Raw genomic sequence first — 16524 nt, 5'->3', positions numbered from 1 at the left:
GATTCAGGATCTGAGCCTTTAAAACAACCAGCTGGAATCTCGAAAACCGGCCACGGAACCGAGTGATTGCACAACAACGGGTCTATTAAGGTTTGGCTCTCAATCAAAGATGAAATAGCAAATGTTATATAATCAGAAATATGACCAATGTGTTCTTTTGTATTAACAATGAACATAAGATTGACTCAAATCTTATCACATTTGTAAGTTCAAGTAACACACACAGACACACACACACTTCTAGACACAAATCCTAGACTGAGACTTTTATTAGGTCAAGCAAGAGAGGCCCTCAGAGAGATTCTGTGGGTGATCAAGATTTATTATACATGGGAGATAAGACAAACACATATGTGAAGAGACCACACACCATGTACACAGAATACACGCGCGCACACACATACACACACAAACAAACTTCAAAAGGCTGGAATGACTGAGATCATCCTGCCCTTCTCCACCCTCCTCTTGACCTTTGACCTCCATCTCTTCTTTCTTGTCTGGTGCACCATGTCTGTCGCCGTCTTTCGTCCTTCTCCTTTTCTCTCCATTGTCATTTTCTCTTATATCTTCAGCACTTCCGGTGTGAATTGCAGTTTGCTCTCTTCAACATGAACCTAACCTTCAGCCTGAACTGATTACACAAACTTCTGCCTTGTTGACATCCTGTTTGTCTGTTTTTGCTGCCCTTCTGAACTTGGATGCTGGTTCCAGGCATCAAATGTGAATTTATTGATTTCAATGACAAATCCTGCATGAATTTTGCTCCAGAATGTTGGGAAACTTCTCAGGTAGACCTGAAGCTCAGTGGGTTGTGGAAACGTTTGCAAAAAATATGTTTGTTTTCTAATTAAGTGTTATCAGTTTTGGCGTCTGCTTGTCTGATTTTTCAATGTGCAGTCAGTGTGACCGAGGAGAAAGCAGGCCACATATCTAATCAGTGTTTTCTGCGCCCATAATAGTTAGCGTGCATTGAGGATAAAAATGCATGCATTGCATGCTCACTGATTTATTTCCACATGAAAGGACAACTCCCCCTTCCTGTTTTGCACATGTATATGTAGGTTTTTCTTGGGTGGAGTTTAGTTCTGGAGCTAAATCACATGTTTGGACAGATGTTTTGATTTCTTCTCAGTCCACATTTAGCTCAAAAACCATTTTAGAAGCAGTGCAGTTGTAGTAGATTCCCAGTTTCAGTCGTTTCTGGGGATCGATTAAAAGTTTAAATGTTAAGGAATGTTGTAAGTTTGCTCTGTTTTGAGTGCACGTTGCCCCAGAGTTTGTATAGGTTCTCTCTGGGCAGTCCAGCACAAAGATTGTAGAGTGTGAAGCTGCTGCAAACAAACAACCTTTCTATTATTTCCATTATGATGAATCAATGAGGATGTATTGCATAAATATGTTGGAATACTCCCAAAGAAATGGAGAAAAAAAAATTCTAATTTCTAAAATGCACTAATCAAGATGATAATTACTGAGACTGAGACTAAGTGGACCTCTCCCTACTTACTAAAGAGACCAAACTGTCCCTTGAGTCTAGATTTGTTCAACCCTGATTAGAATTGCTATTTTTTTTTTTTTACAAATCCACAGCAAGACTGAGCCACACACCATCACATCATTTTAAATTACACTTTATTTCATATAAAACAAACAACAAATAAATTAGAAATTTCTAAAATAATTATCTTGAGGAGATGTGATATTATATCTGGGAGAAAAGCAGGCAGATGGGGTGTGAAGATGCAAATGACTTTGTAAATGTGACAGAGCTTCAGTCCAAAACCAGCAGCACCAACTGGATCATTGTGCTGGTGCTGGAGCCCGCTATCTGCTTGACAGGAGCACAAATATTTATTTTGTATGTGTCGAATATTTGGTCTGGTCAAAATCTGGTCTCACTTGGCATCGTTGCCCTAAATAGAAATTTGGTGCAGCTGGTCCTGGTGGCTATGGATCAGCGCCAAATGTGAATCCAGATTTGTAATTTGAAAGATGGTGGCGACGGGAATAAAGATAGGGACGTTTGGGAGTGAAGAGTAGCCATTATCATAATAAGAGCCTCATAATTTGCACACAAGCTCAAGCTAACCCCCCCTCCAGGAAAAAAAAAGCTCCCTCTGGTCTGTAGTCACACCCTTTACGTCTGCAAGGGCTTCATTGTCCAGCCAGGCTGCAGACCTGAGGACCCCTCACCAACAGATTGGGTTGGGTGAAAGGATACGGCCAGACAAAGGAGGGTCCCTCCCCCTTCTACTCTATTTGAAATCAATCACACCAGCTTTCACATTCAGTATCTCCCCCCAACTCTCCGCCCTCCTCTTCTTGTCAGCAGTGGCAGTGGGCTTGGGCCAGCTCCCCAACAGAGTCCCCTCATGCTGAATTGCCCCCCCCCCAACCCACCACTGAGCCAGTGTCTTTGACAATGCCTTCATGTTAGAAAAGGGCTGAGAGAGTGAAGCTGTTGTTAGAGGAATACCACAAAAATGATGTCTCAGAGTTGTTGTTTTTGGGTGTAAACCTCTGGGACTTGGAACATTCCCTTCAGAAAAGCATTGAATGACTCGAAACATTTTGGTGTTTTTTATCCAACAGTAACAAATCTGGACTCCTAGTATGTAACCGAAAATTGCTGAGTACAACAAATATAACCTTTACAGGCCCCGTTCTTTTTTAACCAGATAAATTTTAGGTTAGATGTGGTCGAAGCGATTGTTTTTTTTTTACAGTAAATTTCTTCTGTAGCTTTTACCATCCTCTAATGTGGTTCTTTGACTTCATAAAAGTGGGATGATGCCATTTTACCTTAACATACAAATGTGAAGAGAGTTCACTTCCTCGTGTGGCTTTTTCCTCAACAGCAGCCAACCATCAGAGGGCAACGAGGCTCTCTTGATTATATATTAATGTTATTGGCTCATAACTTAGACTGAAAACATCTCGAGCATTGTAGATACGACGCACTTGAAACACACAAATATCCCATTCTATTGCCTTCAACAACCTTCATTTCATTTTATGAATCAGTTAGCAACTTATAATTTATTAAAAGGTAATCGTCTGTTCTGCAGTTTGATATGTACATACAATATCTTAATATTCTAATATATTCACAGGAAATCATAAATTCAGGCACTGTCTCTACAGCATCTTTCTAACAGAGAGATCCTGAGATTTAAGACCACTGTTTTCTTTTTAAATAAGTAACACAAAAGTAAAATAATCTTATATAAAGAGATTTATATTTAACAATCAGCTTCTTCTGTTTTAGCATAGCAAAATAAACTTTTAAAAAATGTCTCTCAAGCCCTGTGTTTTGGGTTCAGTCTGTGTGGAGATCATTGTCCATCGCCCTACCAAAGAAAGCATTTTGAAGAGTTTTGGGGTACCAGGGTCTCTTCTGTTGTGTTTAGTGCCGCAGGTTTTTCAGCTGTTCTCAGGCACAGGGCCAGCGCTGATTGTCCGAAGTACCGCATCTTGTTTGTCCTTGTTTCTTTAAATCACAGAAAAAAATGTCCCCATTGCCTGTTGAAGCCCACCAGCCTCAGTGCTCCACGCGAGTACATGTGTGAATAAATGCCCACCTCTAATCTAAATAAGGGCTTTTTTCTGGCACCACGATGAAGGTCAAATGGAAATCTAACTTTAGAAATACAACCATGGACGTCCAATATGGTCCCAGTGGAGGTGTCATGTCAGCCCCATGCAGTCATTTGCCTGTAACATCAGTGTCTTTATGGTGGCCTTTCAGTCTACCGCAGTGCCGTATTAATGTCCATCCGAGAGCGTACGTCGTGGTAGCCCAGCAGGCAGGGCTCGGTGGACAAGGCATCGTGAGTGAAAACGGAATCGTTATCAGATGAGCAGGAGCTGGAGGTGTCCTCGCACGATGGGGAGTATTGCTCGAAGGGAGTTGACAGGTCCAAGTACTGCGTGGGAACAAGGAGTTCAGGAGTTAGAGGAATTTCTGCTATGATTGGTGACACTGATTTACAAAACACTAATTGGAATTAATAAACAAGAGCTATTAGCTGCTGTAAGAGAGGATGGAGGTCTGTAACGGTGGTGATCTTAATGCCACTGTTCACAAACTCTGGTTTCTTCTCACCACCGTTGATGGCAGATCGCACATCTGGATGGCAGATTTTACCCACCAGTAGAAAAATGCGCGCATGCATCCTTATCAGCGGTGAATGAAAGTGTGTGGGACCCACCTCATCAGAGATGGACAGCAGCACTCTGTCCAGCTCTTCCACCAGCTGTTTGAAGGTCGGTCTCTGACTGGGAACAGCATGCCAGCACTCACGCATCATCATGTAGCTAGAAAAGTAAGAAAAATGAGGACATTATTTCTGTCAGCTTTGCAGAGGGTGATTTGTAATATCACCACGCAGACGTTTACTGTGGAGGTTAACGGGCAAATTCCCACATACAGTTCATGTGTGCAGTTAGAGGGTTTGTCCATGCGGTGTCCTTCCTTCAGCAATTTGAAGAGCTCCTCCACGGGGATGCCCGGGTACGGTGAGCCACCCAGCGTAAAGATCTCCCACATGAGAACACCGAACGACCACCTGAGAAGAGATGCAAGTGAATCAATGAGGCTGCTCAAGTCTGCAGTGTAAGTGATGGAAATGTTCTTTCTTCAAGCACACGATAAGCTACACTTACACGTCACTCTGGTGTGTGTAGATTCTGTCAAACAAGGCTTCAGGTGCCATCCATTTCACTGGCAGCCGTCCCTGCAGGGTACACCACACATTAGCCACATCTTCAATCACCACACTCTCAGTTGATGTGTTTTTCAACCAAGTTGTACCTCTCTATGCTGACCCCCACCCCCACCACCTCCCTGTCTGTCTCAACCCTTTTCTAATTAAGTCCCATTAAGAATGCTGCCAATCAGAGAAAATATCAGACATCTGCCTTGAGGAGTTGGTCGGAGCCTGGTAGCTATGAGCTTTAAACAATCATAGACTGAGAAAAAAAACATTCTTTCATCAAATCAGATCACCAAAAATCTACTTTAAGGATACTTTTGGTTCAGTAAAAATAAAATAAAATCATTTCAGTTTTGTTAGTGGGGTTCTAATTAGAGTCAAAAACATCTGAGTGAGAAACAAACACTCACATTAGTAGTTTTCTTGTAATAATCGATTTGATGGACCCCCCTGGCCAGGCCAAAATCAGCGATCTTCATCACGTTGTCCTCTGTTACTAGGACATTTCTTGCAGCTAGATCTCTGTGAATACACTGTAGACAAGACATAAAACAGAGAAAATCAGTTTAAGGTCAACAGCAGGGTTTCCAGATTAGGTTATAATGCAGCAAACTCTTAGATTTATGGAAAGACTGGAATTATTTGAGTCTCCCGTTCCCTCTTTTTCTTTCAAAACTGTCACACGAGCTAGTACATGAGAAGGATAAACATGATTCTTGCATTTTCCCCTGTAAAGTTACCACACAATGAAACAACGAAAACTGAAAGGCCTTTATATAGAAATGCTGAAGGTTTAAGTAAAAACAACATTCTGTGTGGAAAAAAGAAAAGCGCTGTTTCCCCACACTGAATGGATGTCATTATTTTTATTTTGGTTTTCATTTTAAATAGATGTGGGATTTGTGGGGATGCACAGAATGAAGCAGTCTTGGTTTGTGGGTCTCCCTTTAATGAAGGGTTAGACTCAGGCTCCTGCATTCTTTGGAGGCCGTAGAGCCAGAAACCTAATGCCTGCCTACATCCAGACGAGGGCTCTGCTGTCTGTTTGCTAACAGATTTATGGAGGCACTAAAAAGGACAAAGACCTGGGCTGAAGGGATGGACAGATGGATGGAAAAGAGTAAACAGGACTGAAGGGACAGCGGCTAGTTGGCTGAGACACCAACTAGCAGACAAAGAGACGTGGTGATAAGAAGCAGGCAGACAGACTGGATGCTGGGTAAATGAAAGGAACAAAACAGAGTGGGTGGAGAGGGAAAGACAGAGCCAACCAGCAGTGAAACTGGACCAAAATATTCTCCCTGAAGATGATGTGCCCCATGTAAAAATCACACACTAAGCCGTCTTCTTGACGTCAAAGCCAGATTAAAGCAATGTTGATTTTAGTCTGCTAAAAGATTTGAAGATGCTCGCCTTACCCTTTTAGATGCAAGGTACTCCATCCCTCTGGCAACCTGGTAGGCGCAGGAAAGCAGGTCTTTGAAGGTGAGCTGTTCTTCAGGCACCTTGGTGACATCAAAGGTGTAGTCCATGCCCGGGGGTCTCCGTGCCCGCAGGTATTCCCTCAGACTACCTTTAGAGGCATACTCCACCAGAACATAGAGAGGGCCTGAGGGCAGGGAGGAGAACGCAAATTAGACAAGGGGACTGCTACCATCCTGTTTTAGCCTAAAGGTTTGGGACCACCAACTCTGAGACACCAAATTACACTGTTGTTGTGATTCACATTAAAGAGAAGATCCAGGATGGAGTTTAAAGCATTGTTTTGTCACAAAGTAAGGTGCGTAAGAACGTGTGTCAACAAGAAGGAAAACATCCTTTAATCAAAGCATTCCAACTACAGATCAGGAACCTACCATCTTGTGTGCAAACTCCGAGCAAGTTGATGATGTTCTTGTGTTTATCCATCACCTTCATCAGCTCCATTTCTGAGATGAGGTCAGCCAGATCTTTGTCCGTGGCATCATCTATAGGACACAGTTATCTCGTAAAACAAGGTCCCCTGAGCTGACAGTGTTTCTTGTTTATGTGTTGTTTGCCTCCTACCTTTGAGCATCTTAACTGCCACAGTGGTGGCTTGATCAGGGGAGTCCTTGTTGATACCGTAGGCCTCGGCTCTGACCACTTGTCCGAAGCAGCCCTCTCCTAGAGGTTTGCCCAGCGTTAAACTACAGGGAGAATGAGTGAAAATCAGTGAAAATAAAAATGTCTAAATGAAAACTACACAGAACTATAATTTAGGGCTCTTGTTTCTTAAAATACTAGTCGGGGAAGGCAAAAATGGGTTGTGGACTTCTTTCTTTTTACATCCCCACATTATGTGACCCGAACATTAAAATGAACCTACATTGCTAAGGCCAAACCAAGCTCAAAATACTCTCTTTGCAAGGGGCAGGAATTTTAATAATAAGTCAGTCTTGTTGAAGCCCACAATTTCAAAACCCAGCTCTTTCACCAGACAAAATTACTTTCCATCATTTTAAAACGTTGAGTTTCTTAACTGCTGACAACTTACTTCTCCCGGGGGAACTCCCAGTCTGGGTCATAGGGCAATTCAAACTCCAAGACACCAGCCAGCATGGGCGAGCAGCTGGATGAGAGACGGGCCACCCTCATTAGTGACGCACTGGACTTTCCCGATGAGTTGGACTCCACTGAATACTAAAGAAAAGGAAATGATGTTTAGCTCTAGCGCTGGTGTTTTCACTATGTGCTAGTTGCAAACTGGTCCCCTTACCTGTCTGCGAAGGGGAAACTTGGACAGTTTCTGCACTGGCAGAGCATCAAATGGTTCTCTTCTGGGCTGCACTTGCATCCGACACAACACCACAATAATAGTGGCCATAATCAGAGCCAGGAAACCACAAACATAGATGATGATGTCAGTGTACTTGGTTTCCATGGTGTCCATAGAGTCTGCTGCTTCCTCTTCTATTGAAATAAATGTGCATCAGCATCCAGTAAACACCAGGTCATTAAGAATTCAAGCCTACTCTGCACAAAATCCACCCGGATGTTGGTTTTTTACCTGAAATGACAGTGAGCCAGGCAGACTGATGGGCAAATCCAATTGAATTTCCTGCCAGACAGGTGTACTCTCCTGCATCTTCCATGGTGACTTTAGACAGGTAGAGCACCTCCACATCGGACATGTTCAAACTGCCAGTCTATGCAACACAAATTCAGAAGAGACACATGAACCACCAGAGCAACACAAGTGTTTGGCATGTTTCCTGAAGGTTATTATTTTTTTCTGGCTGTGCCCAAAACCAACCTTGAGTATCTGAACATAGGGTGTTCCATCAGGGCTGTAGCGGCTCCCGTTTCGTTCTATGTGTTTGAGCCACTGAATGTGAGGCTGAGCATCGCTGTAGACCTTACAGTGTAACTGGACATCAGTGCCGACCACCGCTGTGGTGTTTGCAGGCAGTCCAGCCTGAAGGATTGGCCGGTGTGGAGAACGTTCTGTAGCAGGAAGAAGGAGGAGATGATTGATCTGTGCCAGGCTGACCTTTACAGTCAAGGATATAAAGGTAATTAATAGACAGAATCATATTTAAAGCCTAAAAGAAGGAAGATATTGAATATAGGACATAATGATCCAGACATTGTCTTCTTGGATTGCTGGCAAACATCGCTGTTGTGCAAACAAACATCTAAAAATGGCAATTGTGCAGGACATTTTTGGGATGAAAATCTGTTCAATTAGTGCATCTCTTTGTCTGCTGCTGAGGGAATTTCCTTTGATCTGTGGCCACTTTCATTCTCTGATCTTATTAACCATCTCGTTAGTCCTCTCCCCCTTTTGACTGGGACGGAAACTGACCTCGCGGTGGACAGACAGTGAACAAATGAACAAACAAACTACATTCTTCTGTCAAACTGAAAACCGGTAACGATGCATGACCATCCACATCTGACTCACTGTCACACTCCCATCTCCTCCCCCACCTATGCCATCTATCATGCTAGATAACATCCAAAAGAGTGTGTATGCACCATTGCATGCATGTGTAAACTGATGATTTAAGCTAATAATTAATCACTTTTACATTAGTCACTTTCCTGCAAAGAATAAATATGACAAGTAGTTATTTAGGTTGAAGAGACCAAAATACAAAAATTACCAAGGACATCGAGGACATAGCTGTGATAGATGGATCCATATTTGTTCTCCACCACGCAGGTGTAGTTTCCTCTGTCTGAAGGTACCACACTCTCCATTACCAAACTCCAATGCTGATGTCTTAGCTTGAGAAAAATGGATAAGCAGGATTGTTAATAGACACAAATATTAATCATCAATTTATCTTCAGAATAAGGCAACAGACTGCTTACCTTGATACCTCCAATGCGATGCTCTCCCCTAAATTCGCGCCCATTTTTGAGCCACCTGATACTCGGCATGGGACTGCCCATTGCCGGACAACGAAACTTGACTGTGTTTCCTGCTGGAACAGCGTACAGCTTCTTCTCCATACGCTGGATATGTGTCCAGTAGGGACCTGTGGACATGCAATATGTGCTCAGCCAAAAGTCTCAGAAGAAGCCGGGAGGATAACTATGTGCTAATTACACATAATGTCAAAGTTATCCTTATTACGGACCTTTGGAGATGTAAACCTGGTCGTTCTCTATTTCTGCCGATGAGTCCTGCAAGTCATTATCCTCATCGTCGTCACCTGACCCCATTGAATCTGGAGATGTAACAAATGATTCATGTGAATAGATTTTAATTAAATTCATCACAATGGAACATTTATGACCAAATCTCCTTTAATTAACTGTGCTTTCCTCACCTGCCACAGTGATGGTGAAGTTTCGATTGGGTTCTTTGTGCCCCCTGAGGACACAAACATAAACTCCAGAGTCCTCGTATGTCACATCTGCGATTTCTATGACAGGACCACGGATCTGAACGCGGGGCGTGGGCAGAACCCGGAGGCCATCCTTGTACCAATTGAAGGCCATGCCGGGTCTGGTGTTGATGTCACAACGCAACTTGAGAACATTCCCCGGCTCCAGCACAAGATGTTCTGAGGTGTCTTCGTTCAGCTCTTCCAGAACATCTGCTGAAACATGGCTGCATTGTGAGCATTTTGACCATTTCAGCTTTGATTAATTTACATTACTACTAGCAAACCAGTTATTCCTTTATCACCCCTTTTAGAAACCCTCTCAACTGTGACCTTCAGTTATTGTCAGAAACCCACCCCCACCAACACACAATGAAATTACCATGGAGACCAGAAAGCCTAACCAACCCTGTCCTCCTCCACACACACCCCCTCAGCTCCTCCTAACATAGCCCTGCCACTCCCCCCACCCCACCCCACTCCAAAAAAGGAGAAAGAACGACTGGAGCTAATGAACATGTTGCAGCGTGACAGTGGACACAGGGTAAATCTGAGAGGCAGTGAAGGTTCACTGAAGATCTAAGTGAGTGAACAGAGGAAATACATTAAATCCAGCATTTGAGCCCCCACAGATGGTCACCATAACATCTTCAAGAGTCTCATTATTGAAATAAATGTGCATCAGCATCCAGTAAACACCAGGTCATTAAGGATTCAAGCCTACTCTGCACAAAATCCACCCGGATGTTGGTTCTTTACCTGAAATGACAGTGAGCCAGGCAGACTGATGGGCAAATCCAATTGAATTTCCTGCCAGACAGGTGTACTCTCCTGCATCCTCCATGGTGACTTTAGACAGGTAGAGCACCTCCACATCGGACGTGTTCAAACTGCCAGTCTATGCAACACAAATTCAGAAGAGACACATGAACCACCAGAGCAACACAAGTGCTCCATGTTCGGCACGTTTCCTGAAGGTTATTATTTTTTTCTGGCTGTGCCCAAAACCAACCTTGAGTATCTGAACATAGGGTGTTCCATCAGGGCTGTCGCGGCTCCCGTTTAGTTCTATGTGTTTGAGCCACTGAATGTGAGGCTGAGCATCGCTGTAGACCTTACAGTGTAACTGGACATCAGTGCCGACCACCGCTGTGGTGTTTGCAGGCAGTCCAGCCTGAAGGATTGGCCGGTGTGGAGAACGTTCTGTAGCAGGAAGAAGGAGGAGATGATTGATCTGTGCCAGGCTGACCTTTACAGTCAAGGATATAAAGGTAATTAATAGACAGAATCATATTTAAAGCCTAAAAGAAGGAAGCTATTGAATATAGGACATAATGATCCAGACATTGTCTTCTTGGATTGCTGGCAAACATCGCTGTTGTGCAAACAAACATCTAAAAATGGCAGTTGTGCAGGAAATTTTTGGGATGAAAATCTGTTCAATTAGTGCATCTCTTTGTCTGCTGCTGAGAGGATTTCCTTTGATCTGTGGCCACTTTCATTCTCTGATCTTATTAACCATCTCGTTAGTCCTCTCCCCCTTTTGACTGGGACGGAAACTGACCTCGTTCTGTCTGACGCAATATGCAGTTAAACCCCTGGATAGTTGGTATTTCAAGTATTAGGGGAGTGTCCCCACAAGTCTCAAGCTCCCACCCATTTCCTTTTCTTAGGACAACTACCTGACAGTTCGACTGATATGAACTATATAGTTGTAACTTGTGACTATATATGACCAAAGGTTACAATGACTGAAAAAAGTACCTGGGGCCCTTTTAAGATCAGCCAGGTCCTTTGTACTGGAAACAACAGTAACTGTGGAAGAGGAGCAATGTGGTTACAATTGCATTCATTTATAAAATAGGGGAAAAAAACACAGTGGGTTCCTCTGTTACATTAGCATCTTAATTAATGTGCATTTGTATGAAAACCCTTTTAAACTTACCAGGCAGAACTTCCAGCCATGCGGACTGCATCGCCTGGCCTGTGGGGTTCTTGGCCATGCAGATGTATTCTCCAGCGTCCTCTGTTGTGACGTTGTGCAGGTGTAGTGTGTACATCTTTGATGCATTGCTCTGCAGAGCCTGCACCAGAGAAATTATTTTAAGGAAGAGTTCCAAATGGGGAAAAGAGAATCAGAAGTGAGAGCTTGCTCACAGTCAGTTCCCGAGGGCGTGGTGGTCCTTCTAGGGTCTGTCCAGACACGCTGTCCTCCTTCTTCAGCCACTGAACCTTGGTGGACAACGGTCGATGGACCTTACACACCAGCTTGGCCTGGCCACCGACCACTGCTGTGGTGTTTTCTGGGAAGCCTGGCACCATCAGGGGCTTGAACACCCTAAGATCTGAGCAAGAAAAATAGATTTTAGCTATTTCTGGAAGGAACATTTATTTATTATTTCGTTTAGAGTAAATAATTCCTTCTACCTCACCACAACTGAGATAGAAATTGTAGGAAAACACCTCCTGGTGGTTTCAGTTTACCTGTGAATGGTTTACTGAGGGAGGTGCACGATGTTCCTCAACAACCGTTGTCTTTTAATGCTACCATGAATGAGTGCCCAGATAACCCAGCAACTATCGTGTCACCATCAGAGACAGTGCCATCCATTCAGTGGGTCACTTGCCCATTCATGTGCTTGCACACTCGCTCACTGGAGCATATGTGTGCCCTGGCCAAGGACCTCACTTACTGTTCAGTCACTCAGAACGAGCAATTTTCCAGGGCAATTTTCTGTCTGATTGCTTCCTACAAGTGGTTACAGAATAGGGAATCTGTCCTGGCTCTGTTTTATTTTTACTGCTGGAGCACATGTAGAGATAAGGTACATAAATGAATACAACGATGATCTTGTCAGAGGAAAAAAACCAAACTGGAGGGGAAAAGGTAAGGGAAGAGGCTAGTGTGACTGTAACCATCTGAATGAATGAAATATGGGCGATCTGAACATCAGTACTAAACCAGTAATGGACCACTGCTAATGAACCTTTGAGGAGTCTGCCCTGGAGATGAACTTGCGGCAGAGTGTGAATTGTCACCCAGAGGCGAGGGGGCAAACAAAACACAACACAACACAAACAGACCACTCAGCCTGTGTGAGCCAACCAGCCAGCATGGCCTGCCATCCGGCCGGGCTGGCAGCTGAGCGGAGGGCTCTGTGAAGAACCGCCAGGATAATGAGCCGCCCCGTATTGTGAATGTGGTGCTGATGCGTGCATCCGAAATAAACCGATTGACTGATCCCATCAAACAGGTGGTATCAACTCAACAGCAGTCGACCGAATCAATCATTTTAGTAGATGCTGGTCCATACACTAACAATTAAGTACAAAAAAGAACAGTTTTAATAATGTGACACTAAATTCAACTGTAGATCTAGTAAGATTAGAAATGTAGTCAGTCTAGGCTGTGAAGTTCAAGGAGATGCTTTTGGACAATGAAACCTTCTCGTCTCTTGCTTCTCAGCATTGGGACAACTGGATAATGACCAGGATTACTCTTGCTATGGGTTGAACTGCTCCATTGTGAGGTCAACTTCAGAGTTTTAAGTTCCGCCAGTGACTGATTTGTATGAACAGTTGGATAAAAGGCCCTCTATTGTGTAATCTATCATTAGCACGATCTTGCATTTATGCTATAGTTTGTTGGCAGTCAGTTAGCTGCTCGAGTCTGACCAGCAGATGCACTCCTTACAAAAATGCTAACCCAGTTATCCAACGCAGAGATCAAAGGAAACAGTGGCATTTATCTGGCACAATGTCAGACTCTGGGACAAACCAATTAACAGTCTTTCTATTTTTGTGACTAAAGATGCTATGAGTTGGTGTCAAAAGGAACAATTAAATGGTCAATAAAAATTGAAATCACAAAACAACAGTCTTTGCTAAAACGTTGCGTCCACAGCTGCGGATGTCACGTTGTGCGACCTTAAGATCTCGATTCTTTGTGTCACCCCGCTGCTCTTCTGCTCTGTAAATAAACCTTAAAAGCCTTTTCTTGCTGAGCCCCAGCAGCAAGCCCTGGCTGGCCTCGCTTGTCCCTACAAAGTGGGGGCCACAGACATAGAAGCAGACAGCTTCTGCGCGCGATGCCTCTGGGGCACCAATCCACATTGTCTTTCATCATTTCACACACGTCCCGAGAAAAAGTGTCCTGCTGACGCCCTTTAATCCGAAACACCAGAGTTTGTTTGTCTAACACCCTGATTGTAATTGACAGTTATGCTGTTTATAACATTTTAACAGAAAGTACAGACAATGGCTGACTTTTTTGCTGTTTGTCTGTTTGTAAAGCGTGGATGAAAAACCCCTCTGGTCCCCCTCTTCATCCTCTACAGCTGGCACGCAGCCCAACAGATTTACACTTCCGAGCCTGGGGGCCTCAGATGGATCAGGTAGCACAATTTACAGCAGCAGAAAACACCGAGAACTTTTTTCTACACTCTGTATTCGGACCACAGAGTCCTTCTTTATGACTGAGCCTAGTTCTAGTTAAGTGCATCTTTTGGGGGAAGTTATAGATGAATCTGATTCACACCAGACGTGCCATACCTTTAGTCCTTCCGTCGGCGATGACACGAGCTGAGATCCTGTCCATCAAACACAGCAGGAGAGCGTAAAATGTGACCCTGGACATCTTCTTCATTTGATGTGTCTTGTGGCTAGAAGGCAGCAGTAGACCCTGGAAGCCTGAGATTGGCCTCACACCCTGGACACAGGCATCGGAAGAGCCCCAATGTCACAAAAGCCTGATCCTGCGGACACCAACAAGGCATTAGAGATGGTTAATTCTGCTGACCACAACCCAGATTTGGAGGTTTGAGCTCAGCCTTTGCAGTTCTGTTGTAAGCCAGGTGGCAAAAAACAAGCAATGGTTGGAAGCAGCTGTCCTGCGAACTGTCCCACTAATGTGCTTTACATTGTCCAGGCTGGTCTGTGTCATGAATAAGAAGCAGGGTTGTTACAGCCTGTTGTTTGTCAATGGACAGTTCTTAATGTGCTCCTGGATAATGGCCACTTAGAAAAACGCTCAAAAACTGCTAGTAAGCTACACAATCTGAAATGTGTCACTATTAATACAAGAACCCTAAAATCCTCAGTTTCGTGAGTTTGTAAACTGACTCCGTCTAACAAACATGTTCATACATAAATGTTACAACGTCCTGTGATTTTAATGTCAGATATATGGCCCGCGACAATCTCAACATTAATTGAATTCCAGGGGAAAACGACCTGTAATTATCAGATCAATCACAAACTTCAAATCCGACCCTTGAGGCCACAGAACAAGAACATTAAAGGAAAAATGTGACGATTTCGCTGCGGTGATTGAGGCCGACAGGCGCCAGAGTCCCGGTGCGTGCGCTCCACGCACGAAGACTGCGCCCTCGCCCACTCACACACACCGTTTAGAGAGACCAGCTCCCTGAATGAAACGTATTCTTTGTCAATTAAGCGCTGAAGGAAAAAGTTTTTTTCTCCTGCTGCTGTTAATTCCGCTGGTGCGCCTCTGCGTTCAGCTGGAGCCAAAACACTTGTACTGTACACCGCTCCTCACCTCAAGGCACACTGGAGCCTTTTCTTTCCAAATCGCTGCACATACTGACACGCAGATAGCACTCCATAAAGACGCCAAAGTTGTTTTTAGTCCAAAACAAGTAAAAGCCAGTCCGAAGCGCGTCTGCTGCCGCGAGTCAATCACCCCGATCGATCCAGTGCTCAATAAAATGTGTGTCGTGTAAAACGTTTGGCATTTGGCAAATGTGATGTTTCGCCCAATGCATATAGTTTTCACAGTAACCTACTGTAATTATTAATCCTTCATCGGGATGATTGAGACGTGGTGTCAGACTAAAATCCGCTCGCACCGCCTCAAACTGTCTTTTAAATAATCATTGTGGAGTTCAATGTCTACAAAGTGTTTTGCTCCTCGTGTTGCAAAATACAACAAAGTTATGCTGTAGTGCCTCTCTGAAAAATCACAATTTTTCCGCGTGTTATAAAAAGTAAATACTCAAAAAACACTTTTAAAATGATTTCATAAAACACTGAAATTAGATTGCAGAGCAATAAAATCCCCCCGACTCATTTTGGGGTTCGGAGTAAATGAATGGGTGAAGCTGAAATTGCGTGAATCTTCCACATTTACCAGCTGTCTCAGTCTGTTTTCACCCACCTTTTCCCTCCTGGTTCGCCCTCGCAGTGGCGACTGGCACCAGGCTGAGAGTTCACACCTTGTCCCGGTCAACGCAAGCGAATCCTGAAATCCTCATTGGAGCTTTGCCACCTTCCAAAACAGTCGTGATCTTCGGTTGTTGTGTGTATCCAACCGAAAGCCTTGTATATCCAAAAACGACACGAACGGCAGCTACCGGGCTCTTTCTGGCTGAAGGCAAGAGCAACTAAACCCCTGCGAGCAAAGTCCACTCCGGCTTTGGAGTGCTAGATCCACGAAGAGAACGAAAACAGATCCAACGTGGCGAGGAAGAAAGAAACAGATTGTGTGAGGCGAAGGCGGGTGGCCCACGACTATTCTTGAAAGTTCTCTTTACGCGCGTCTTTACGCAGCGCTTGTGCCAACTCTCCTCTTTCTCTGGGAGTCCGTCCTGGTGAGATCTGAGCTCTGTCGCTGGAAATGTGAAGCTCAGCCTCTTCTCTCCAGTTCTTTAGCAGAGAGGGAGAGGGGGGCGAAAGAGAGAGAGTGAGTAAGTCCTCCTCCAACACACCGCTGCTCTCCGGACGGCAGTCACAACAACAATGGCCTGAGAGCGGCCAGGGGAGCAGAAGGAGGAGGGAGGCGAGAGGGGAGGGGTGCGCTTCTCTTACCCCCACAAAACACCCCCTCGCCTTAAAAGCTGGCAAATAAACCGAAGACAGTCCGTATGTCCTCCTGTTAAAACACATTTCTGGAATTCGGAGGGGGGATATGAATTAAAGTTATATTGAATCCT

The 16524-nt window shown here is 44.2% G+C and overlaps 1 protein-coding gene and 1 long non-coding RNA gene across 3 annotated transcripts; one reads left to right on the top strand and one right to left on the bottom strand.

Moving 5' to 3' along the window:
* Positions 1–1618: 1618 nt before the first annotated feature.
* On the bottom strand, positions 1619–16318 carry fgfr4 (fibroblast growth factor receptor 4). 2 transcript variants are annotated; one of them, XM_011611153.2, is made up of 23 exons: positions 15750–16318; positions 14126–14328; positions 11732–11919; positions 11520–11658; positions 11339–11389; positions 10587–10777; positions 10334–10472; positions 9518–9790; positions 9326–9415; positions 9057–9223; positions 8846–8969; positions 7993–8183; positions 7747–7885; positions 7456–7649; positions 7234–7379; positions 6765–6886; positions 6575–6685; positions 6137–6327; positions 5129–5251; positions 4669–4739; positions 4434–4571; positions 4215–4320; positions 1619–3929 (listed from the first exon to the last, which is right to left on the bottom strand). In XM_011611153.2, the coding sequence occupies exons 2-23, from the start codon at positions 14217–14219 to the stop codon at positions 3753–3755; spliced, it is 3165 nt and encodes a 1054-aa protein (XP_011609455.1). In that variant the 5' UTR covers positions 14220–14328; positions 15750–16318; the 3' UTR covers positions 1619–3752. The 2 variants fall into 2 exon arrangements, with proteins under 2 accessions (XP_011609455.1, XP_011609456.1); XM_011611154.2 differs by having other exon boundaries at positions 2995–3929; positions 9518–9787.
* On the top strand, positions 6145–10322 carry LOC115252645 (uncharacterized). The gene is made up of 4 exons (XR_003890972.1): positions 6145–6203; positions 8145–8251; positions 9623–9808; positions 9889–10322. It is a non-coding gene; the product is annotated as an uncharacterized lncRNA (long non-coding RNA).
* Positions 16319–16524: the final 206 nt, after the last annotated feature.

This window comes from Takifugu rubripes, chromosome 15 (genome assembly GCF_901000725.2).
Source record: "Takifugu rubripes chromosome 15, fTakRub1.2, whole genome shotgun sequence".
Taxonomy (NCBI): domain Eukaryota; kingdom Metazoa; phylum Chordata; class Actinopteri; order Tetraodontiformes; family Tetraodontidae; genus Takifugu; species Takifugu rubripes.
Note: the sequence above shows the minus strand (reverse complement) of the source record. Positions and strands in the feature narration are given on the sequence as shown.

What these genes read in the sequence shown, in the direction of transcription:
- fgfr4 (XM_011611153.2), bottom strand. Translation starts at nt 14,219, where the DNA reads ATGAAGAAGATGTCCAGGGTCACATTTTACGCTCTCCTGCTGTGTTTG. An exon ending in CTGGCTCACTGTCATTTCAG is followed by an intron (nt 7,650 to 7,746) that starts GTAAAAAACCAA and finishes TTATTTCAATAG; the next exon opens with AAGAGGAAGCAGCAGACTCT. An exon ending in GGCAGTTAAGATGCTCAAAG is followed by an intron (nt 6,686 to 6,764) that starts GTAGGAGGCAAA and finishes TGTGTCCTATAG; the next exon opens with ATGATGCCACGGACAAAGAT.